The 25,800-nt window shown below is 39.6% G+C and overlaps 1 protein-coding gene across 2 annotated transcripts; it reads left to right on the forward strand.

Annotated features, from left to right (window-relative positions):
- Window positions 1-888: 888 nt before the first annotated feature.
- cdk15 (cyclin-dependent kinase 15) lies at window positions 889-17,703 on the forward strand. 2 transcript variants are annotated; one of them, XM_046857987.1, is made up of 14 exons: window positions 889-1,129; window positions 3,816-3,847; window positions 9,477-9,611; window positions 10,194-10,288; window positions 11,824-11,903; window positions 12,004-12,098; window positions 12,262-12,324; window positions 12,462-12,585; window positions 13,240-13,360; window positions 13,446-13,539; window positions 14,582-14,645; window positions 16,360-16,408; window positions 16,620-16,762; window positions 17,226-17,703. In XM_046857987.1, the coding sequence occupies exons 1-14, from the start codon at window positions 946-948 to the stop codon at window positions 17,336-17,338; spliced, it is 1,392 nt and encodes a 463-aa protein (XP_046713943.1). In that variant the 5' UTR covers window positions 889-945; the 3' UTR covers window positions 17,339-17,703. The 2 variants fall into 2 exon arrangements, with proteins under 2 accessions (XP_046713943.1, XP_046713949.1); XM_046857993.1 differs by lacking the exons at window positions 889-1,129; window positions 3,816-3,847 and adding an exon at window positions 6,026-6,244.
- The last annotated feature ends 8,097 nt before the right edge of the window (window positions 17,704-25,800 follow it).

The raw sequence follows: 25,800 nt of genomic DNA on the forward strand, positions 1-25,800 counted from the left end.
CTTCTGAAGCTGCTCACAAGAAAGCCTGCAAACAGTTTGCTGAAGACGACCTGTCTAACAGCATGAATTACTGAAAACATATCCTGTGGTACCAAGAAAAATGTGTCTTGCCTACAGTCAAGCATGGTGGTGGTAGCATCGTGGTCTGGGGTTGCATAAGTGCATTGAGGGAAACATTGATTCCAACATGTACTGGGACATTCTGAGGCAGAACATGACGTCCTCCCTTTAGAAACTGGGCTGAACAGCAGTTTTCCAACATAATAACGACCTCAAACACACCACCACGATGACAACTGCCTTGCTGAGGAAGCTGAAGGTGAAGGTGGTGGAGTGACAAGTATGTCACCAGACCTGAACCCTATTGAGCACCTGTGGGGATCCTCAAGCAGAAGGTGGAGAAGCTCCATGTGTCTAACATCCAGCAGCTCTGTGATGTCATTATGGAGGAGTGGAAAAGAATCCCAGCAACAAATTGGGACTGTGTGTGTGTGTGTGTATATGTGTGCATGCAATTGCAAGGTTTAGTGTGAAAGAAATTTTGCAGATAACATCTGTTCATTTTTATTTATACAAATAGGTTGTGTTTGCATTTTGACAGCTTGTACTCTCTTTTCTACACACACACACACACACACACACACACACACACACACACACACATTCACACTGCACACACTTGGCTCCCACCTTTCAAAACAAACACCACCTCATTGCCTCGCTGTTGATTCACCCAATTGGGTGGAGGCTCCCATCCGGCTGTCCTGATTGGCTAGCAATACACGCACGCACGCGCGCATACACGCGCGCGCGGGCGCAGTAGTGATTGCGCAGGAGAAAGGAGGGAAGCAGAAAGAGAGAGAGAGAGAGAGAGAGAGAGAGAGGAGGGAGGGAGGGAGTGTGTGTGTGTTTTGCGTGTGAGTGAAGCACAACTTGTTGGCGTGCATGCGATGCTGCTGTTACTGTTGCTGTGAGCTACAAGTAGGACCAGGTAAATTCTCACAGGTTCACAATGTCCTTCCAGATGTGCCGGCCACTGTGAGGCTGCACAGCTGTCCACACCTCTGGATCTTTTTGGTCAGCATGCAGAATCTCCGACATGCTGCGACTGAAGCGTTCCAGCGTCTGGGTGAGTTCAGAATACCGAGGTCCTCTCATTCCACTGCTGTAAACACGTCCTCACACTGAGAGGGAACAAACAACACACACACACACACACACACACACACACCTGGGAGCTGAAACGGGATGAAGGTGAAGGAAAATGGTGAGATGATCAAGAACATTGAGAGGGAACAAACATGAGAATTGAGGTGGGAAATTGTAATAACTTATTGTGAGGTGAAGAGGATTATGCTGGACATGCAGTTTACTTCTCTTTCACTCGCTTTTGTTTTCTGTTTCTCTTTTCATTCCTTTATTTAAAACATTTTTATTTTTCCTTTTCTTTCCTTTCCTTTCCTTTTTTTTCCTTTTTTCCTTTCCTTTAATTTTCCTTTCCTTTCCTTTTCCCTTTTCTTTCCTTTCCTTTTTTCAGTACCTTTCCTTTTCATTTCTTTTCTTTTCATTTTCTTTTTTTATTTCATTTCCTTTTTCCTTTGATTTCCTTTCCTCTCCTTTGCTTTCCTTTAATTTCTTTCTCTTCCTTTCCATTCTTTTCCTTTTCATTCCTTTTCATTCCCTTTTCATTTCCTTTCTTTTCATTTTCTTTCCTTTCTTTTCATTTCCATTTCATTTTCTTTCCCCTTTCTTTCTCTTCCTTTCCTTTTCTTTCAGTTCCTTTCTTTTCATTTTATTTCCTTACTTTTCTTTTTTCCTTTCCTTCCCATTCTTTCTTTTCATTTTCTTTTTATTTTCTCCTTTCCTTCTCTTTTTTCTTTCCTTTCCTTTCTGCATACATGTAACTTTTTATCTTTCCTTTTCATTTCCTTGTTTTCTTTTGCAATCCTTAACCATTTCCTGTTCTTTTCTCTCATGGTTCATTTGTTTACTTTTCTTTAACCATTTTTTCCCTTTCATTTGCTTTTTCCTTTATCTAAACCTCGTACATGTATGAGAACAGCAGGAGCGCCGCCTGCCTCGGCCTCGTCACAGTCGTATCACAGAAAATGCGCTTGTTGACTCCAGTTTTTAATTCAGACTTTTATTTCAAATCGATTTGCTGTCTTTCGCTGTTCATGTCGTATCTGCACTGAGCTCTCGTGTCCTCTGCGATACTGGAACCTTCAGCCCTGAAGGTTATCAGTGCACCAGGCTGTGAGTCTCACAGTGGCAGCTCTTTAATAATCCATCATTCAGAACTCTGTATACTGTAATAAATATAATGTATACCATCGAGTGAACGATTGCTCTAATGACCAATTGCTCTTGTTACATTTCTGTGAAGGAATATAATGCATTAAACGCAGTGTGTGTGTGTGTGTGTGTGTGTGTGTGTGTGTGTGTGTGTGTTCATTAAAGGTTGACTAATAGTCTTATGCTAATATTTTACTTTGATACTCCTGTAGAGTCTTATCAGTACTTTGACTTGTGTCTCACACACACACACACACACACACACACACACACACACACACACACACACACACACAATATCCTGGTCCCATTATTTCTTTTATGCATTATTTCTTTTATGCAGCAGACTGAATCAGTACAGAAAACAAGTCGCAGGTGAAGTCATGCAGTGTTTCGGGACCATGTTTTACAGAAGGAGTTGTGCACTCTCTTTGTGCACTCTCTCTCTCTCTCTCTCTCTCTCTCTCTCTCTCTCTCTCTCGCTCTCTCTCTCTCTCTCTCTCTCTCTCTCTCTCGTGTGTAGGCAGTCGAGATGACACGAGAGAGAGAAAGAAAGAAAGAAAGAAAGAAAGAGTCAAAGCACTACTAAAAATGAGTTGATTGAGGATGGTGACAGAAGAGGTTGATGAAAAGAGAAGAAATAAAAGCATACCGGGATCTTCCTTTCTCTCTTTCTGTCTTTCACTCTTTCTGTTTTCTCTTTCTTTTCTGACACTGCAGTGAGAGGAATAAGACCCCAGTGAAAGTGTCTACTGGGGTCTTATTTAAGGATGTGTAATGTCGTATTCCAATAATTAAACATCCTAAAGTGGTGTATTCCTCACAATCACTATTCAAAATGGTTTTATTTGATAATTAACACAGGGGATCTCTGACCGCATGGTGGCAGGGAACCATTCATTAAACTGCAATGATAAAGTTCACAGAGGAACTTTGATGTTGGCTTTAACGGAGCCCTGCTACGCTAAACCAGGTTGCTAGGTGTTGCTAGGACACTGTTATGGGTTGTATGTCTGTACTTTCTAATGTCTGTACTATCTCCTGCACTGGAAGCTCCTGTCACCAAGTAAAATTCCTTGTGTGTGTAAACATACCTGGTAATAAAAGCTAGTTCTGGTTCTGGTTCTGGTTCTGAATTTTTTTTAACACTATTACAAATGGGAGCACAAATATCATCTTCCCAAACAGGATTCTCCGATTCGGTCAAATGGTTTGGTTGTACCTCAAAAATGCCACACGATAAAACGCAGATTTCTGAATATTATAATAATAAGAAGAAGAAGAAGAAGAAAAAGATTTTGTCTCCCAGACCTCGAACTACATCTCAGTGGCTTTAAGACAATATGTCCTGATGGATGGATGGATGGATGGATGGATGGATGGATGGATGAATGGATGGATGGATGGATAGATAGATAGATAGATAGATAGATAGATAGATAGATAGATAGATAGATAGATAGATATGAACCTGTTCTTTTTTCTTTCTTTAATAACACTTATTTTTGTTTTGTTTGCAGGTTTAAAGCGGAGACACCTGGGCTATCGGGAGGTAAGAAAGCTTTTGAAAATTTTGAGCACCAGGATTCCTCATCATCACTTTAGAGGACGATCTTACAGATTTCTCTGTGTGTTTATTTATTATATGGCTAGTTGAGACCTGACATTTCCAGGAGGCACACAATCAACTTCACTTGAACTAGGAGTCCACAATGCCAATGCCCTTGTGCACAAAGCCAGAAGATCTGCGTTAAATGGGTTGGAGTGAAAGATCTCCTGCTGTAGAGCTTTGACCGCAACACTATTGAAAACTGTGAGATGAATTGCCACTCTGACTGCATCCTAGGTTTCTTCACCTCATCTACATCATCACTTCACCCTTGTGGCTTAGTAAAATCGCACAGATCTTCACAAAATGGGGACTAAATATGGAATGGGATGTTTAAAAAAGAAGCACATACCAATCTTATGCTCAGGTGTCCACAGACATTTGTATATAGATATTGTTGTTTTTGTAATGAAAGAGCAAATGAATCTGCACCACAGCACCATTAAGCACAGACACTCAAGATTTTCATCTGTCTCTGTTTTTCCTGCTGAGGCTTGTCCCTGAACTGAGTGGCATTTCATTTTCAGCTTTGCTGACCGTGTCTCCTCACAGAGACATGCAGAATGAGCTGGAATAGTGATGACTAAAAATGAGCACAAGCAGCATCCTCTCTCTCTCTCTCTCTCTCTCTCTCTCTCTCTCTATCCTGATGCAATTTACACTCTCAGCCCCTTCATCCTGTGACATAGCCCAGTGTTCGTTACCATCCTTTTCACCACTGAACATTTCCACTATTCATTTTCTATTACAGCAGCTCGGGCAGTGGTTCTGCGGCATTATTCTGTATGGAGATATTTATTTAACATTTCTTAAAGGAGTCTCCAAACACTGATGGATTTCTATCAAAATTATCACAACCCCAAAACCTTCTTTTCAACTGCTTTAAAATAATCGTAGAAATAGGGCCACGGGTGTTGTGGCGAGTTCGAGTCTGGAGTTTCTTCCATCATTTATTCCTTTTAAAATGTTTTGCTTGCTGTTAAACTGATGTTGAACTGTGTTAAGTAGATACACCAAGCGCCAATCAAAACCAGTTCAAAACAGAGCACATGCTCGAAGCTGATTGGTGGCTTGCTGTGTGCCAGTTAATGAATAAAAAGGAACTGATTTTGCAAAATGTTGTAGAGTAAAAAGTACAATATTTGACTTTTAGTGAAGTTAAAGTTAAAGTTTCCCCAAACAGAAATACTTCAGTAAAGTACAGATACGTAAAAGAAAAAAACAACTGACGTACGGTAACCAATTACATTTACTTCATTACTGTCCACCATATTAAATGTAGCTTTAAACAGTCAACAATTCAATTAAATTAGCACTGACCATTGTGCTGAAGCAGGTTTAAAGAAATAATACATTTTTGCAGCATTAATTAGTCCCGATAAGTGTATCCATAATAAACAAGACAGTGGTGAGAGTGGCAAAAAAAGGTCTCTCTGAGATGATCAAAGGACAAAACCTTGAGAGAAACCAGACTCTGAAGGGAAACTCATCCTCATCTGGGTGACACCAAATGTCCATTCATTATTAATCCCATAATTTGTTCCATCAAGTGTTCAATGATGTTTTATTGAGAAAAGAAATTCTTGGAAATTGAAGCCCAAATCCAAACTAATCACAGTCCAAAATCATTCTTGTGGTTTCAAAGTCTGTTCATTTGAAACCATCTTTAGCTGCATTAGGTCTCCTATAATTGAAAATTATTTAATAAACACAATATGTGTTTGTTTTGTGGTAGAAGAGAAATAAAACACTTCTTTTCTGCTCTTTTTTTCTTACTTACTAAAGCAATGAGCAGCGTGACCATGAACCATGTTTTTATGAGAAAACTTTTAATAAGCATTTCTTTTTAGTCTGAGTGCTATACATTCCCTGTTCTGTCTTCTTCATTCCTCTTTCTATCAACATTATAAACTTTCTCTCTCTTTCTCTCTCTTTTATTATCTATCCTGTACTGTTGAATAGGCACGCTTGTTCGCATTAGCAAAGAGAACATGGCTGTGTTTGTTTTGCTCTGACAAACGGGTAACAGTCATAAGACCAGGCTTCTTTACAGAAAAAAACACACAAGCACGTACCTACACACACACACACACACACACACACACACACACACTTATCCTAGTCATATGAGCGAGGCTTGACTTAGCCTCAGTGATGGAGGATTTGCAGCGAAGACTCCGGCTCTGGGTTGCTCAGTGTGCAAGGAAATGCTGTTGGTGTTGTGGAACCCAGAAAGAGTTGGAGGACAGACGGGAACATTTTTACCAGAGAAAAGCCGACTTGGAAGTACAAGAGATGTCCTCAAGGAGATGGAGTGTCTTGTCTCTGCCTTCCCCTGAGGTACTTTAAATGGTTAATGCTCCAGAATGCAGAAGATTCTTTTTTTTAGGTTTAAGGTCAGATGAAAGAACCCTTAAGGACGGTAAATGGAAGCTTTTGGGAAATCAAATTTAGTCACACAGACTTTTTTTAGATTTTGGAGTGGAGATATGTACTCATTCAACTACAAGGTCGCTAGTAAAGTCAGGTACTGATGTAGGTGAGGTGAGGAGAATTAATCCCAAAAGTGTTAAATAAGGATCAGGAGGTCAGAGCTCTATAGCAGGAGATCTTCTACTTCAAGCCATGTAAAACCTATGTTCATGGAGCTGGCTTTGTGTATGGGGGCGCTCTCATGCTGGAACAGGTTTGGGTTTCCTAGTTCAAGTGAAATAAATACTTTCCTCCAAACATCCAAAGGCATCTTGTACAATTGTGTGCCTACAATTGGGATGAAGAACCACATATGGTTGGAAAAAAAATCAGGTTTCCCAATACTTTTGTCCATATGTGTATTTATCTGTGGACACAAATCTAATTTTCTATGCAGCCGAGGTTGCTAACAATCATACAATGTAGGCTAGTTTTTCACTGAGAAAACAACATGGCTAAATGATCACACGTGTCAAATCGAGCTGTTTTCATTCTTACACTCATCTGCTTTGTGCAGTTTGTGGTTTGTATGACACATTTTGAAAGAGCATATTATTTCCGAGGCGTGTACAGCCAGATTTATGCTAATCCGGCTGCTCTTAGCATTTCTAGCCTCATGGCTGTGGTGCAAACCAAAATTACACACATCTCTGCGTTGACGGGCTGCACTTTGAGCGAAAAGTATACTTTTTTTATTCGTTTTTAAACAAATATTCCTTTAACGATGACTTCTATAGTAACAGCATGTTATTTTCTGTCAAATAACATGCTGCATTTTTGCCTTATTAGGATCAAGTGAGAGAAAAACAATTAGGGCTGGTGCTTCTGTAACGTGAGACAACAGGAACCAAATTGTTTCATAGATGCTTCACAAATCTAAAATATAACTATGAAAGATATATATTACAAATATGTGGAATAACAGACTAACAGACTAAACTGTGAAAAGTTATTTTACAAGAAGATTTTCTTTGCATGGCATCACATCAATCTGTTATCTATTATTTTCATAAAAAACACGTCCCTGCGCATTTTATTCCTCAACTAAGGCAACTTTGTGGCCTAGATTTTGTCGAGATATGTAAAAAAAAGAGCTTGTAGTAATTAGCTTATAGATTTACTATAAAAACATTGAATTTAAGATCTGTCTAGGCCTGTTTCATTTTCCTCCATTATATCAAAATATTTGAATAAATAGAAAGACCATGGAGGCAGAGATAGAGAGGACATGAAGGAGGAGCCTTTAAGATACGTAGAACATTGAGGCAGGAAGAGACAGGACATAGAGGCAGAGACAGGAAAGAAACTGAGGCACTGAGAGTGAGGACACTGAGGCAGAGACAAGGAGGCGAAGATTGAGAGGAGACTGAGGAAAAGAGAGATAGAAACATAAAGGCAGAGAGAGGGAAGAGGTTAAGGCAGCGAGAACTAGGATATAAAGGCAGAGATAGAAAGGACATGGAGGCAGAGATAAAGAGAACATAGAGTAGATGTGATGTGAGGGACGAAATGGAGAGAGAGGACATAGAGGCAGTGAGAAGGAGGACATGGAGAGAGTGAGAGGTGGATATGAAGGGAAAGAGAAGGAGAACATGGAGGCATTGAGAGGGAGGATATGGACATGTAGGTGACAGAAATATGTGAAAGTCTGTCTCTGACATGTTACACAGAGCTGTTGAAGAGCAAAAATCTTATCTGTGTGCTGTAACAAAATGGGACATGGATCACTCCTGTGAATCCCTGTGGAGTTTACCAGTCTGGGCTCTAAGATGGTGAAATCACCCTGCAAGATATTGTCAAATGTAACTGTAATAAATTTTATACACATTTCTTAGGCACATTTAGTCTAGACTTCATTATGTATCTCCAGCATGTTATATGTATCCGAAGTTATATCGCTAAAATTATATTTTCCCTGTTTTATTTTTTCTTCTTTATTTTAAGAGTTTTTACATTGTTAATTTTCTCTTCATGTTTTCATTTGTTGTTTGTTTTTTTCCCCTGATATTTTGTTTTTACTTTTTTTATTCTTTCATCATTTCTTTGTATTGTTTCATCCTATTCTTTTCTTCCTTTGTTGTCTTGTAATTTCCCCCCATTTTTTAAACCTCTCTCCTTTTCCTCTTTCTTTCATCTCTATCTCTTTAATCTTTGTTTTACATTTTTCTCCCTTTACTGCTATTCTCTCCTGTTCTAATAACAAGTTAGATAACTGGAACTAACTTGTTTCATAGATGCTTCACATTGTAAAATTTTACTGAGGCACAAAAAAATGCATTTGTTCTTCAATTAGAAAAGTAAAAAAAATACAAATTATTGATAAATTATTCTTGACAAGAAGAGTTTTCTTTCTCACTTTGTTTTATTTTCACTTCAATACCTTAAGTTTAAGCCGTCCCTGGTTTAGGACGGTTTCCATCAGTGCCTCTGCAGCCAAAACACTCGCCTGATGAATGTGTACACTGATATGAAAAGACCAGTAACATAAGTTTAACTGAGTCTAAATCAAGTCACAAATTGACTGTGTCATGAAATGAAATACCTTAAATAGAGCTAAATGCTAATACTGTGGTAGTAAAGTCAAAATAATAAACCCAGCATTCAAATTCATCCCGAAGGTGTTCAGTAGGGTTGAGGTCAGGACTTTGTAGAAGGCCACTCAAGATCTTCCACCAAATCCAAACCATGTAAAAAAATCTTCATGAAGCTGTCTTTATTAAGGTATATTGTGTGCCTACAAGTTGTGCTAACAGTTTGGATTATTGTGTGCCTCCAGCTTTGTGAGGAGGAACCACGTATTCCTGGAAAATTCAGGTGTCCCATTACTTTTGTTTATAGAGCATATCTTCCTTCTTCTAGCTCTCCATCTATATCATTGTTTCACTGACTACCATTCCTCCAATCTCTTTTTTGTCTAATTAAAACTCATGCTTCATTTCCTCTGAGATGGTGTTCAAATCCATTAGCACCATATGATAAGTGATTATTTAAAAATGACAGAATTCAGAGAGATCAATTAATGCTTACTTTATTTTCTTTTCATTGTAAATTGTCTTCTATCACTCTTTCTCCCACTCTCTCTCTCTCTCGCTCTCTGTAGCTGGGAGAGTTGGATGGTGTGGAGACTCCTCAGCCTCAGTGGTTTCACACTCTACAAGTGCGCAGGCTGAGAGCGCAGAGAGGACGCAGCAACAGTGACCCACTCGGGGGCAAGAACTTTCAGGAGTTTCAATGGGTCGGTCTACACACTCGCACACACTTACACACACTCAAACTCTACATACAAGGCGGTATCAAAAAGACTAATGGTGATAACCGATGCTGTTCTGGTGTGCGCTAATACGTCCACAATTTTATCAAGGACAGCAAGCAAAGAGCAAACGTGAAACTCAGAGTGAAACCTGGCGAATCTGACGTTCGTTTGACATACGGTGATGCTGCAACGAGTCGTTCGAGGTGTTTTGAGTGGTACACACGCTTCAAGAGCGGAAGAACATCATCGGAAGATGACCGAGAGATCAGGAAGACCTTCCACAAGCTTAACCACACAACCATTCCCCAACTTGTGCATGATCGCCGGAGAACAATGCAGGTGATCTCACTTCTGAACCCACCCTACCCACTCGCCAGATTTGGCTCCTACAGACTTTTTCCCAAAATGAAGATCCGACTTAAAGGTCGCCGTTTTTGACACCGTTGCGTAAATCCGGCGAGTTAGCCTCGTAACTTTTTGATACCCCCTTGTACTCATCATGCATGCATACAGATTTTCAAATATTTCAAATACATTTCGAGTCTAATACACGGGCATGTGCAGAACACAGGGCTGCAGTTTGGAACGGCGAATTCATACCTGAACCTGGAGAAACTTGGAGAAGGTGCATACGCTACAGTGTACAAAGGAATAAGCAGGTCAGTACTGCATACATCTATGGGCCTGTAGTGTCAACACATCATAACATTGTCCTAATAACTTTTGATCTTTAATGCTGTCCTTTAATGGTCTGTTTTTTTCTCACAATGTCACTCGATTCCTGCTAATAGTGGTGTCTGTGGGTTCAAGCTGCATTCCAATAGATTCAGGAATTTTTTTAAGCTCTGCAGCTGAGCTAGAGAATGTATTTATTGAAATAGGTTGCAAAAAGTTTATGATCGATTCCTTTTTTTCAAAAAATACCAAGCTCTGAAGTTCTAAGTATGTAATCACAGTTAACGGCATGAGCGGCTATTTTGACCGAGGACACCTTCCCAATTTTCCAATTGGGAAATTCAGTTTAAGCACTTTCCTCATCATCACTGGATTCCTTACCTGAGTCAGATCTAAACATTTTGTTCTGATTCACATTCTAGTTTTTGGCTCTGTGTCAGTCAACTGACAGCTTTCGAAGGAAAACTCGATGGAAATCTGCCTGTAACTAGTGATGTATTAATATCGCATGTCTGCGTGAGAAAGACAGAGTGACATATGAGGTGAGGGGGTCCAGAAGACAGCTGGAGAGCCAACTGGTGAATACAAACTCAATGACATCAGTTTTGGATAGAATTCCTTCAGGAAGCAGGAATACAAAACTACCTCACACCTCCATGTCCATGTTCAATTGAACAGGAAAATGATTATCATGGAGTTGGATTTGCATTGTGAACAGAAAGATTTTCAGCAAACCTGTTCCTCCTCTTTGTCAGCTCAAACAAGGTGCTACTCATGTCAGGAGAGTAAAATAGAAACAGTTGCGTAATAGATTGCTATTGTTCGATCTCAACGATCTTCTCTCGAAAGCCTGACCTCAGAACAGAAACAGAAAGCACCTAAAATACACTACTAATTAGAAGAGGAAAAGTTTGCAGTCGCCCTCTGCTGGTAGTCTGACAAACTGACTGATTCGGTTTTTACTTCAAATAGAAAGTGCTTTACTGCCTTTATTTGATTTGTGTAGAGAGTATTTACATTTATAGCGTTTGGCAGATGCCCTTATTTAGAGCAATTTACAAATATTTACATTCATACAACTGAGCAGTTTACAAAAGGCACAACCTCAAATATATTCGTGTGGATATAATAGCTGTTTTTTCATCCCACAATGGCTAAAATGAAGAAATTGATTTGGTTGCAGATTTACTTACTGTACAACGACATTTCCAAGATGGACTTTTCAAGAAAAATTTGACAAAAATTGCAGGCAAAACCCAGGGTCATTTTATAAGGTTAATATCGATGCTTCTGCTAGAGATTATGTATGCAGGTGGTGCAGTTGTGGCTACAGTGAAAGGAGATGTGTTGAATTGTGTTCATTGGGTTTCTTCCTTTATGGCATTCGTTTTCGCTGTATGAGATTTCTGTGTGATATTCTTAACTTATGGTTACTCATGATTTTTTTTTTTCAGCAGGAAGGGTATGATTCGCTACGATTTTACTAAAGCATGTTGTTTGTTTTACGTTTTTTTGTAAGGATAAATGGGCACTTGGTGGCGCTCAAGGTGATTCGAATGAAAACAGAGGAAGGCGTACCGTTCACAGCGATCAGAGAGGGTAAGACAACAATCATCACTTATCAATCACTTATTATAATCTGGATTCCGAGGCAAAAATCCAACATTCTCAAAAGTATAATTGTGTTTCCTTCCCCTAGCCTCTCTCTTAAAAGGCCTCAAGCATGCCAACATCGTCCTGCTCCATGACATCATCCACACGCGCGAGTCCCTCACCTTCGTCTTCGAGTACATGGTGAGTCCAAATTTCTCACTTTGGTTGAGCATTGATGATAATGTTTCATTGAAAGCGTGTGGCCTTCAGTGAAACATTATCATCAATGCTCACATTATAACATAATCAAAAACCATTTCTGGAGGTTTCTTTGAAGTCATCTTCGATTGTCTCCTTTCCTCAGCAAACAGACTTGGCTCAGTATATGATCCAGCATCCAGGAGGACTTCACCCATGGAATGTTCGTGTAAGATCGTTTAGCTTCATGTTGCTTCAGTTTAGAGCAAAATCCAAGGAAATGGAAGGAAAAGAAACGTATTTCTCTCCCGTTCTCTGTCTCTCTCTCTCTCTCTCTCTATCTCTCTCTTTCGGTCTCTCTGACAGATCTTCATGTTCCAGCTGTTGCGAGGTTTATCATACATCCACAGCAGGAGGATTCTGCATCGGGACCTGAAACCTCAGAACCTGCTCATCAGCTACATGGGCGAGCTGAAACTGGCCGACTTTGGTGCATTCCTGAAACACGTTCTAAAACATGTTCATGCAATCGACCAATCATGTGGCTCTAACGCTTCAAGTGTCATCACATGTGCAGAATCAGACTTCAGAATGGGGAAGAAATGTGATCTTCACCATGGCATGGTGGTCGGGATGAGAATTTAAGTACTTTAGCATTTTTACACATAAAAATGCTAAACGTCCCCGTCTAAGGATTTCGATTCAGGACAGAATTGTTAAGTCTTGCCTATAGTGGACTGATAGTCGAATCATGTCGGTCGTGTACTGGATTCGATTTCCTCATAACATTTCACGAGTCACGATGCACAGAAACGCACACAGAGATATAGAAAAAAAATTATAAAAATATTTTGGATCAATAAACCTTACAAATAACAAATATATAAGTGCAGAAAAGCCACACTATAGACAGTATTTGCATTTCACAGGATGGCCAATGAAATTAACTTGAAAAAGACCAGGTTTTACATTCATTTGTCCCTCATTTTAATGTTTAATGTGGAAAAATAACTAAAGCACTTAACCTGCACCAGCATGGTGCCACATGATTGGCTGATTTTATTTTAATACAATTGAGTTCCTTTGAGTTCAATGCAACATTTGGTTCATTTTTGCTTCGTTGTAACATTTTTAATCCCAAAAGGTCTAGCCAGGTCAAAGTCAATCCCATGCCAGACATACTCTGCGGAAGTCGTGACCCTGTGGTACAGACCACCTGATGTTCTCCTGGGGTCCACAGATTATTCAACAGCACTGGATATCTGGTAAGGAAATCAAACACATGCTATCTGAACGTTACACATGTCTATATGAACATATTTAAAGCTGTGTGTGTGTTTGTGTTTGTAGGGGCGCAGGCTGCATTTTTATCGAGATGCTCCAGGGGGTGCCTGCGTTCCCCGGCGTGGCTGATGCTTTCGAGCAGTTGGTGAAGATCTGGAGAGTAAGTGTATAGTGTGTGAATGGGCCTGTGAGTGGAAATCAGTCCAATTATGGGCAAAAAATAAGCAGGGTTAATAACATGATTGAAGGAATACTCCAGAATTTTTCTGTACGTTTTGCATTTGTAACAAAGTTTCAAGAAGTTTTTATTGTACTGAGAAGAGAGCTAAGGGTCTAAGGGCAAGTGTTGGGTCAGAAAAAAATAATAATAAACAAACAATTATGCAATATAACACTTTTGGGGAATTTTTTCCCATTAATTCTTCATCTCTAAATCAGCATCACTGCTTAATTGATTCAAAGAATCTTGAAATGAGCTATACTGTGTATACTGTATTGTACAACATTGACTATAGAGTGCGCTATTGTGTGTGTGTGTGTGTATATATATATATATATATATATATATATATATATATATATATATATATATATATATATATATATATATATGCACAAAAGTATGGTGACGCCGGATGGACTACTATGTGCTTTTTGAACATCCCATCCCACATTTGTCTCCGTTTCTTTTATAATAACCTCCACTCTTCTGCAAAGATGTTCCACTAGATTTTGGAGGTTGCTTATGGAGATTTGTGAGATTCATTTAGCCACAAGGGTGATAGTAAAGTAAAAGCCTATTGTGTGCCTCCGTCTTTGTGGTAATAGTTTGAGGAAGAAGCACATATGGATGGAAAAGTCAAGCATCCCAAAAACTTTGTCCATAACGTGAACATGACTTTTTCACTAGACAGCTGCTCTTACCACTTCCTTAATCAGATCTTATTTGACTTTCTAAATGCATATAAACTTGTTGGGGTTCTTTGTTTCATTCCAGGCTCTATCTGTAGGAGCAGGTGTGATTACCCAGATTAGAGCTTGGAATGAAAATATTCCCGCATATTCCTTTGACCCCTGGAGGTTGTAGAATGCTGGTGTATTGAGCAAGAATGTCAGAGCAGCATTTAATCTCCTGTTTGTCCTGTTCATTTCCTCTCCTATCCTCCCCTCTTTCTTTTCTTTTCCTTGTTCCTGGTTTGCAGGTTCTCGGCATGCCCACGGAGGAGAGCTGGCCGGGAGTGAGCGAGCTGCCGAACTATAAATCGGGTGAGTGGGCGCATCCTGTTCCGCTCTCCAGCCCTTCACCCTTATCCTGAAGTGTTAGTAAGGGTTAATGATAAGCTCATTTTTTTACGTTTTGCTGCCTCACACCTCGCACAGTTGGTCACCCGAGTCAGCCATGTGTTAAACTTAGGTTTTGTGTGTGTGTGTGTATGTGTGTGTGTGTGTGTGTGTGTGTGTGTGTGTGTGGGTGTGTGTGTGTGAAAGAGAGTTTGATGTAGACTGCCTTTTATCACATTTTTAATAATGATTGGTAACTGGTTTATATATTAGAAAGGTTTAGCAATCCCATCGTGTGTGTGTGTGTGTGTGTGTGTGTGTGTGTGTGTGTGTGTGTGTGTGTGTGTGTGTGTGTGTGTGAGAGAGAGAGAGTGTATGTGTGGGAGTAAATGAGCAAGAAAAAGGGAGGAGGGTTTTGACACCTATAGCCCCATTTCCATTAATACATCCTTACCATTAAATCCAATTGCCCTGCTGTTACAGCAGAAATTTCACAGAGTGTCGTTGAAGCCCGTTTGGCTGACACACACGTGTGTGTGATCACATGTGCACTCGCTACAGGTGCTAAGCTAACATGTTACAACGCAACTTCACACCTTCGAGTCAGACACAAACACGGGGTGGGAAAGGTCTCCTGCGAGCAGACATGAGTCAAAAATGCAGAGTGATGACACAGGTGCTGTGCTGATCTTCACTGTAGAGCGTGTGTGTGCGTGTGTGTGTGTGTATGTGTGTGTGTGGGTGTGTTTATATATCTTCATTGCGACCAGATGTCCCCACAATGATATTAAAATCATAGAGTTTTGACCTAGTAGTGATATTTGTGTGACTTGTTATTATATAATAATAATCATATATTATTATTAGAAACAAATCATGGTGTGCATTGGTGCATGTGTGTGTGTGTGTGTGTGTGTGGGCACGTTTATATATCTTCATGGTGACCAGATGTCCCCAAAATGATAAGAATATCTGAGAGTTTAGACTTTGTGGGAGATATTAATAAAATAATAGTAATATATTATTATATTATAATGATAGTATTTTATTATATTATAAAATAAAAGCATGGTGTGCGTTGGTGACCCATGCATAGTGTTAATTAGCTGAAAATAATGACCTTAATGGAAGGTCCTCACAATGATAGCAAGACAAACGTGTGTGTGTGGGGGGGGGCATGTTTATATAGGTGCAAATAATTATGTTAATAGAATAATAGCTGGACAAAAATGTGTGTGTGTGTGTGGTTTGTGTGTCAATATTTTATTTCACAGGAAATGTACACATGTTTTTTACTCAGCAGGTTTTGTGTACCAGCTTGTGAACATTGCAGTAATGCGGTGTGCTGCGTACAGCAAAAATCCGTATCTTTCTCTCCAAATGTGTGAGTCAGGCTCAAGAACCAGGCCAACCTTGCAACCACAACCAGGTGTGCTGTGAGGTGAACATGGTCTAGCTTTGAGAGAGAGCGAGAGTTACATAGAGACCAAAAGGCCGAATCACTGGGTGGCCATCCAGAGGAAGGGGAGGTTTGAGAGGGAATATGTCCATGACACAGCCGAGCACGTGGGTTCCAGGGCATCTGAGGTCCCGCGTGTAGGGGAATGAGGTTTGGAATCGAGGATGCCTGAGGTGGAGGCCCTTCGGGTTTCGGTTTTCTCTAAACACTGAGAGCATTTTTGTGTGTGTGTTCTTACAGAATGCTTCCTGCCCTGCAAACCCCAGCAATTCAGAGATGTCTGGAAAAGGTAATATCAGTTTAGCTTGTGTATGTGTGTGTGTGTGTGTGTGTGTGTGTGTGTGTGTGTGTATTCATTCCAAGACAGAACAGAGAGGTCTTTGTGTAGTCAGCAACCCCCAGCTGCAACTTCCCAACCAAAGGCCTGACCCATACCTTGAGTGTGTGTGTTTGTATATGTGTGTGTGTGTGTGTGTGTGTGTGGGCGTGTGTTGGCTCAGATTTGCACAGTTACCCTATAAGACGGAGGACCTGGCGCAGCAGATGTTGACCGTGATCCCCAAAGAAAGGATTTCAGCCCAGGATGCGTTACACCATCCCTACTTCAGCACTCTGCCACCGCCTGTGATGCAGCTGCGGGACAGTGAGTGACTCTCTCTCACAGATTAAAGCCACACTTTCACCAGTTTCACAACTAATTTTCCAATTATCAGAATCAGTAAATTCACGAAGTTTGAAGAATTTCGAGAATAGAAGATCAAAAAGGGGAAATCCAAACTCAGAAGTAGTTGGAAAACAAAGGAAATAAGAGCAGTTAGCGAAACCTTGCTAGAAGGTTGTATATAACCAAAAATCATGTGTGTGTGTGTATATATATATATATATATATATATATATATATATATATATATATATATATATATATATGAAAATTTGTATTATTAACAAATATTTTAATTCCACGCAACATTCGATTTTTCCAACAAAATTAATTCTTCGTAATATATATACTGTATATGTGAATAATTTTATAAAAAAAAATCTGTAAATCATAATATGGGGAATATCAGTGAAATCTGATTCATGTCTGTTTTTCTTTCTGTCAGCCGTATCTGTCTTTAAGGTGCCTGGGGTGAGATTGGAGTCGGAAGTAAGCGATATCTTCAGCCCCAACATAAGGATGAAATCCTCCCTCATGCCCGAGGGAAAATGCTGGTGATTGGCTCCTGCTGGTCTGCATCGACCACACAGAAGAGGAGGAAAGAAGAAGAAGAAGAAAAGCAGGGACGAAAAAAAAACCACTCTTTTGTTAATGGAGGGTCATCGTCCAATTGCAGTGACTGTGCAGTGGTCAGGTCTTGGGAAGGATGGATAAATGGATGGAAGTATGGATGGATGGATGGATGGTTATGGTGGATGTGCTGGAGTCGAGATGTTCTTAAAGCTGTGGTATTGAAATCAGTAAACATGTAGCCCAGAGTTGCGAACATTGCAGTATTTTGTGTTTTAAAGTATTTCGAGGCCGTTTCCGACTAAAATTCAGTGAGAACAAATTCAAATAAAGCGGAACGGACGTGAAAGGTGCGTCTTTGCATCTAGCAGTGGTTCCTTTTGTCAGTTTCGCTCAGAAGCATCGATCTTCCAAGCTAATAGAAATCCAATACAAATAGTAAAAGAATTACAAAAAACCTATTACCTCTTATGATCTATTAGCTATTGGCACCTCGCTGCTTTCTCACTGCTGATTTGGTGCACATCTGGAAAATCTGTCTCGCCTACTGACGAATGCTAGGTTTTCTAGGTATCAATGCTGGCATCTCTGTAGCATAGAATTGATGTACCCTCTTGTAAATGTTGCTATGAAAGACCTGTTAATGTGAAAAAAAGTGTGAAAGAGAGAGGGGGGGGGCAGACAGAGAAAAATGAGGAAGAGATAAAGGGTTAAAATTTTGTGTTTAAGCAAATTACAAATTGACAGGTGATGGCTATATGGGAGGAAGAGCTGGAGTCGATCTCAGAGAAAGAGTGGGAGGGAAGGAAGGAAGGGAGGGAGGGAGGAGGGAGGGAGGGAGGAAGGAAGGAAGGAAGGAAGGAAGGAAGGAAATGGTTTAAAATGAGTGTTAAAGAAAAACCATTCAAGAGAGGGAGCTGGAGCTGATCTAAGAAAGGAAGGAAGAAAGAGGTAAAGGGGATAAAGGGTTCAAATGAGTGTTAAACAAAATTACAAATTTACAGGTGATGGCCATACGGGAGGAAAGAGTTGGAGCCAATCGCAGAGAAAGACTGAGAGGGAGAGAGAGAAAAAGAGAGTGTGGGAGAGAAAGAGAGAGAGAGAGTAAAGGTGTTAGTTCATCATACATGCACACATGCAACTTAAAAAGTGAAACAGTCATGGCCATACGAGAATAAGAGCTGGAGCTGATTCCAAAGAGAATGAGTAAGAAGCAGAAAAACCAGAGAAGGAGGGAGAGAGAGAGAGAGAGAGAGAGAGTTAATGGGTTAAAATTCTTTCATATATGCACAATGACCCTTGAGTGTGTCCAAGGCAAATTACAAATTGAAAGGTCATGGCCATACGAGAACAAGAGCGGGAACTGATCCCAGATCCCACAGAGAGAGAGAGAAAGGAAGGGATGGAGGGAGGGAGCGAGCGAGCGATGAACAATACTTTCCTGGAAGTTCTTCATTCTTCCAAATCCTTTCAGGTGATGTGTCCTGTTATTTTCCATGGTTCCGTCTGTGTGAAAAAGAAGGATAACTCTGTGTCAAATGGATTTCTCCTGTTAATCAGAACTGTTTATTGGTACTTGCTGCTCGCTGATTAAATCCCAGGAACCGTTGGATCACCACACGTCCCATTCCAGCTGTCGAAGCAACAGCTGCCTTTGTCAATGATATGATTTCATATCCGTACAGGTGTGTAGCATGTGAGCAGAGCGCAGCCGACATATTTGTATGCTTTCGGTCCAAAATGCCGAATTCTGGTCATGTAAAAAAAATATATATCTATTTATTGACCAACTTTTTGGGGGGGGGCGGCTTTTGGGGGCTCAACACGACACACAGTGAGGAATATAAAAACCTGTATGTTGTGAAATGTCATGCAAGACTCTCACAAGGGTAGGGTTACAAGCGTACCTGCAGGGTTTTCACATTCACACACACTTCCTGCACTCCCCTTACTTCATGTCCGTTTTTTCCCCCCTCATACGTCTAATCAATCCAGTCTCCTTTTTCTACTGTTCGAACCAAATGATGGCAACAGCCCTCCATGCTCCTGCAGTTCACCTGCACATAAAACACGTCTCCCACTGATTCTCAGGCAAGCCGTTCTCAGCACAGACAAAAGCCCTGTGTAATTTCCTTTAGAGGCAGAGTCAGCATGCTTTGATGAAATGATTCAAGGTGGTTACTCATCATTTTCTCCATGTTTGCTTTGCCACGTTTAAATCATCTTGATGTGGTCTCGTAACCTGGTGTACAGACATTTCAGACGAGAGTTGTATATTCATTTTTATGCTTACATAAAAAGTCACAGGACTGAATGCATTTCATGTGTGTGCTGATTTTTTTTAAAAAGAATAAGCATTAAAATACATAACATGGCCACCCAGAAGGCATAACATTATGACCACGTGCCTAATATTGTGTTGGTCCCCTTTTTGCTGCCAAAACAGTTCTGAGCCATCAAGCATCAACAGCATGAACTTCTTCTGTTGGATCGGACCACACGGACCAGCCTTCGCTCCCCACTTGCATTAATGAGCCTTCCTTCCTTGGAGCACCTTTGATAGATACTGACCACTGCAGACCAGGAACAAGCCACAAGAGCTGCAGTTTTGGAGATGCTTTGGCCCAGTCGTCTAGACGTCACAATTTGTCAAACTTCCTCAAATCCTTACGCTCGCTTCCTGCTTCTAACACATTGACTTTGAAGACTAAATTGTGGGCAAACGAGCACAAGGTTGGTATGTGCTTCTTTTTGAGAATCCCATTCCACATTTAGTCCCCAATTTGCTGTCATAATAACATTTCTGGGAAGATGTTTCACTAGATTTTAGAGACAACTGCTCTTTCAGCCATTTAGTAAAGTCAGGTACTCATGTAGGTGAGGTGAGGAGGCCTGGGGTGCACTCAGGATTCACAATCATCCTAAAGGACTTTAACAGGGTTTTGAGATCTATAGCAGGAGATTTTCCAATCCTTTATGGAGCTGGCTTTGTGCACAGGGGGTTATTGTCATGCTGGAACAGGTCTGGTTCTCCTAGTTCAAGTGAAAGGAAAATCTAATGGTACTGCACCCAAAGACATCCAATACAATTGCCTCCAACTTTGATATAATAGTTTGAGGACACATATGGCAGAATAAATCAGGTGTCCCAATACATTTGCTAATAATTTACTATAGAAAAGGTTAATGTATTGGAACTAAGGATTATATATAAACACACACACGCCTTTCTCCTGAGACAAACGGTGTATATCCATTTCACTTAGGTGATAAAATACTAACCCATTCTTGGGGAACAATACAAAAAAGTAATGATGTGTGTGTGTGTGTGTGTGTGTGTGTGAGGATCCTGTGTGTGCACATATTTACAAGTTCACACCCTACTGGCTCGTCTTACAGATCCGCTTACGTAACTAATCAGATGCGAAGCCTGTTGTCTGACATGACCAGGCTTCTACTGACTGTCTGCTTCGATTCACATCTTTTCGCCAGACACCCAAGTTAATCCTGGTTACATTTGGAACTGTAAGAACCCGTGGACCTTCTCGAATAAACGAAGGTGCTCGGCTCGCTCGATAAAGCTCGGAGCTTTTCGGTAGCATTTGCCTTATGTTGTAAAAAGAAAAGAAAAACACGTTAGCGTGTCCAAGTGTGTGACGACCACGGTGTGTGGTCTGAGTCTCCACGCTGTTCTGTTTATCTCACTGTGTTTATTCACAACCCTGCCAGACAGATGCAAGAGACAGCTGCTAACACACACACACACACACACACATATCCCCATTGCTTGGGTAGACCTGTGAGTTAGATTTAGGCTTTGCCCATGAGCGAGCCACATGGGGTTTGGGTGGTAAAGTGTAAAATAAAAAGGTGGATGGGGTTTGTTTTTTATCGCAGAGCAAAATGCGAGTGTAGGAAAATATTTCGATGTTTATTTGAAATACGAGGCCCAGGTCCTTGTGCTACTCGAAGCCCTGCTCCTCCCTTTTTTAGCACAAATGTTACGTCCTTTTGGATCGGAAATATTCAGCGGATGGCTAAAGCAACATTCCAAGATGTTGAAAGCACATTGAAAAGCTGCGGCTTTTTGTTTAGTACTTTAACCTATACGCCTCCACTCTCTCTCTCTCTCTCTCTCTCTCTCTCTCTCTCTCTCTCTCTCTTTTCTGCTTTACAGCTCTACATGAGATCAAGTCTGTTGACAAAAACCCCCCCACTGACTGTTAATTCAATCTGCTTATCACTAGCCCATAGGCATTACCAAACGAATACCAACCCATACTTAGCATGCAAATGATAGAGTGATTTAGAGGGCGAAAGAGAGAGAGAAAACGCACAGCCCGGCGTGGGGCCTGGCAGAGGAGTTCTGGTTTCCTCTAAGATAATGGGATTTGGAAAAGACGGCTCTTTTGTCTTTCATGATCTCATTTACACTTTCTGTCATTCCCGCTTTTGTTTGAGCAGGGGACTCCTGTCGATCCGAAGCAGCTAAGCTCTGCGTGTCCTTCAGCCAGTAATAAAGACCATGCAGTATTGCATGCTAAAAGTATTACATTTTCAACTTTCCTCCAGTTTCACAACATCAATTTCAAAGGACTTAATGACTTACAGGTTATTTTAGGGTGCAGTCTGGTTTTTTTGTTTTTTTTTAATTGGCACCAGCTAAATATATACCTGCTAACAACATTCCTGTGTCAGATCATCTGGTTATGTAGAAGATTTATATACACAATATATTTATGCATAGATACAATATATTTATTTAAATAAATATTTGGCTACAAACTCACCAAACTAGATGGAGAAGTACTGCGGTTTGCAATTGCAATGTATCCAACTACAAGCTAAATGTGTTAAAAACAAAAATAGCTATACCAGGACATAGCTACTGTTTTAGATGACTACAAAAACAATGGCAAACTTTTTATGTAACTGAAAGACCATTGCAAGTATTTGCTTGAACTACAAGCCTAGATTAAAAAAAATTACTTAAACTACAGCGAAACTAGCCACAATACAAACTACAAAGAAAAACAGCTATCTACAGCTGAATCTCCTAATGTCAAGCTTTAGGCTGTTCATGACTTTAAAAATCTAATCAGTGAACAGCCAACCTATCCTTTTGATATATTTAAAAAAACACTTAGTGTGTGCATTTGTATGTATACAATATACTTATTTAAATAATGCTGCCACAACATTTTTTGGTAAACTTTTTTCTTTATCATAATGCTTCCAAAATAGTTCCTTTATATCAGTGGCATTTGTCAGATGCCTCTCTATTCCCACAACTTGCTGTGGGCATAACACAATTATGACTGGTGTTTCGTGATATTCGTGGGAACAATTGTTGTAGATTATTGTATATTAATGCTAGTAAATGTATATTGTTGTTATGTGTAGGTCTGCGGATTGAATTATCTATATATCAAATCGTTACATTCCCGTCATTCTCCAGAACGTTTTTCTACTTCAAAAAATCAAAATCGTTGAGGACTTTTTGTTATTACTTGTAGCTTTGTGTAGAACTTGCAAAAACATCATGATTGACAGGTCATTTGAGGTGTGGCCGTCTCACCTTTAAAGATAATTGCACAGGTTTTAGTTGTAAAAATATTTGTTTCTCAGAGCAATCGTGTACAGATTTACAGTGAAGAATTGTCAAAGATTTTTAGTTTTATAGGAAGATAATGTTTGTGTTTATTGTCGAACTGGAAATGCTATGTAACCAATAGTCAAAGAACATTTTAAAGCTTAACGTTTTATATTATTATTATCATTATTACTTTTTATTAATGCTTTATATGAATGTTTTATATGAATGCTTTAAGACTATTTGCTGTAAAGTTTTTCTTGCATAACCTTCCAAAGCTGTTCATTTTCTGTCCCAAAATCTCCCATTGTAAAATAATTATTTGGTCGTCAGATGAAATCCCATAATCTGACACTCACCATGACGGCCAATTTACTGTCACTGCAACCGAAGAATGCCAACCAGAAAGTTCTGGCAGTGCGAGAAATAATTTTATTTCAATTTCAAAGTGTGAACACTTGTCTAAAAGCCACTACCAAGTCAAATATAGAGTCAAGTGGCTTTTATGGTCATTTTACCAATATACAGTTGGTAGAATACACAATAAAACAAATCAACATTCCTCCAGGACCAAGACCAAGTGGACAGCATTACATTTATTCAAAACAACCAACATTTACAAATACGGCAATGATGAAATGAAATGTTAACAAACATAAAAAGTCATTGAAAGTCAACTTAAAGAGCATTCCTGTTTGTTGACACTGATTTCTGGATGATTAATGGCACAAGCAGAAGGTATTTCTTTCTTCTTCAGGATCTTCCTCATGTAATCCAACATGGAGAAAGTATGTTCTTGAAGTGTATTATAGGATTCAGCTGAGATTTTATTGGACAATTCTGGTACGGTGTGACAAGTAATAATCTGTAGAATCACATCGCCATTACATCCCAATAGCATTGCACACCATAAACTTTGGCACATTTAGTTGAGTCTGGAATGAAATCTAAATGCAGAGGTCACAGCGATGTCCTCTGTTCTTAACTGGCTACATCTCTCCATTTTACTGCTCAAAACACATGGACTGCCTCTGTGTGAGATGATGAGGTTCATATGGCAATGATTTAGATTGTACTGAAGAACTGCATTTCCCGTCACACACACATACACACACACACACACACTCCCTGTCATTACACAATAAAGCATGAGCTATATTGTGAGCATATTCTTGGTCGAAAAGCACTAACGCAAACCACACTGGAATGCCATGTATTTCCAGTAGATTCATTTTGCATGATAATGGAGCGATTGTAATCGTTATAAAGGAGCAATACAGTAATAAAAACTGTACCATGGATCCTGCAGTAAAGTATATTAAATGTTTTTGACAATAAAAGTGTTTGGGTAAGTGTCTCATGACTCAAACTAGTAAAGCTACAACCATTTGTTTAATAAATAAAAATCATCATATAAATATCATTGTGTATAATTCTAAATTCATTGCATATTCTAGTTTATCTTTATATATATATATACTTATGTATACTATCTGTACTCTGTTGTACATACAAATATACATTTTATACATATTTATATTAATAGATTGTGCCTTAAATACATTTTGGACATATAAAAAAAACTTTATTTTCATTTATAGATCTTTGTATACATATACATTTTTACGATTATTTGCACAACAGCTTCTGCATGTTTTTACTGCACATAGCCATAGAAGTAGTTATAGGTATTTACAAGCTAACGGACAGAATCTGCTATCTGTGACATTTCTAGCTACAATAGCCAAAATGTATAGAGAACAGGCAGATTACAGCTGCAACTGTAATGTATCTACAAGGTAAACTACAGGCTAATTGTGTTAGGAAAATAGCTATACTAAGGCTTAGCTACTGTTTTAGATAGAACAAATTAGATATCTACAAGCTACTAAAAACAGTAGCAACTAACTAAAACACTATTGTGAGTAATTACTTGAGCTACAAGCCACTCGTGGTTAAAAACAAGCTAAGCTACAGCCGAAATTAGCCACACTAAACTACAAAGAAAAACAGCTATCTAAAGCTAACAGAAGTTCCTATATCTGTGACTTGTCAAGCTTTAGGCTACTCATGCTTTTAAAAAGCTAATCAGAAAAACATTCAAACTATCTATCTGATAGATATTTTTCTGAAAACAATAAAAACCATTTATCACAACCTGTCAAGTTATAAGCTACTTATGATGTAAACTAGCCAAATGATAACCAAGCTACTAGTGAGACTACTAGCTACAACTGAAAGTAAGAAGGAAAAGTAAAGCAAAACATCATTACTCAACCACTACTCTTGATTCAGTTCATTTCTGGAATTATCTAGTTAGCTAGCTTTGTCAGGGTATTTTACCATTTACTGAAAACCATATGTATTTTTTAAAATGGCTGAGCTACTGCCATGCTAGTAATGCCTCTCCATTTAGCGCTCCAACATTGGATAACAGTAAATAAAGCAAAGAGATAAAAGGAAGAAAAAGAGACGAATTGGGCAAGATGATCAGAGAACAGAGAGAGTGTGTTGGCTCTGGTGGAAGGAGAAGTCTGAACACTTGCACTCGGGGGCCGTCATCTGGCTTTCGTCAGCTTCACTTTCTCAGAGATGGAATGCAAAATAACAGAGGTCTAATCTAGAGTGAGGGAATGAGAGATGGAGAGAAAGAAAGAGCAAACACGGCGGTGGGGGAGGTGGGGGTGAAAGTGAATGGAAGATGGAGTGAGAGAATAAGAGTAGAAGAAAATATAAACTTCGCCTGGAAAGAAAGGTGACTGTGATCGGTAACAAGGCAGGCAAGGGTTGGTTTGGGAGTTAAGTGTAAACATACAGTACATATACATAACTTCAAGTATACATTCCAACACACACA

Source organism: Silurus meridionalis, chromosome 1 (genome assembly GCF_014805685.1).
Source record: "Silurus meridionalis isolate SWU-2019-XX chromosome 1, ASM1480568v1, whole genome shotgun sequence".
In the NCBI taxonomy this organism is placed as follows: Eukaryota; Metazoa; Chordata; class Actinopteri; order Siluriformes; family Siluridae; genus Silurus; species Silurus meridionalis.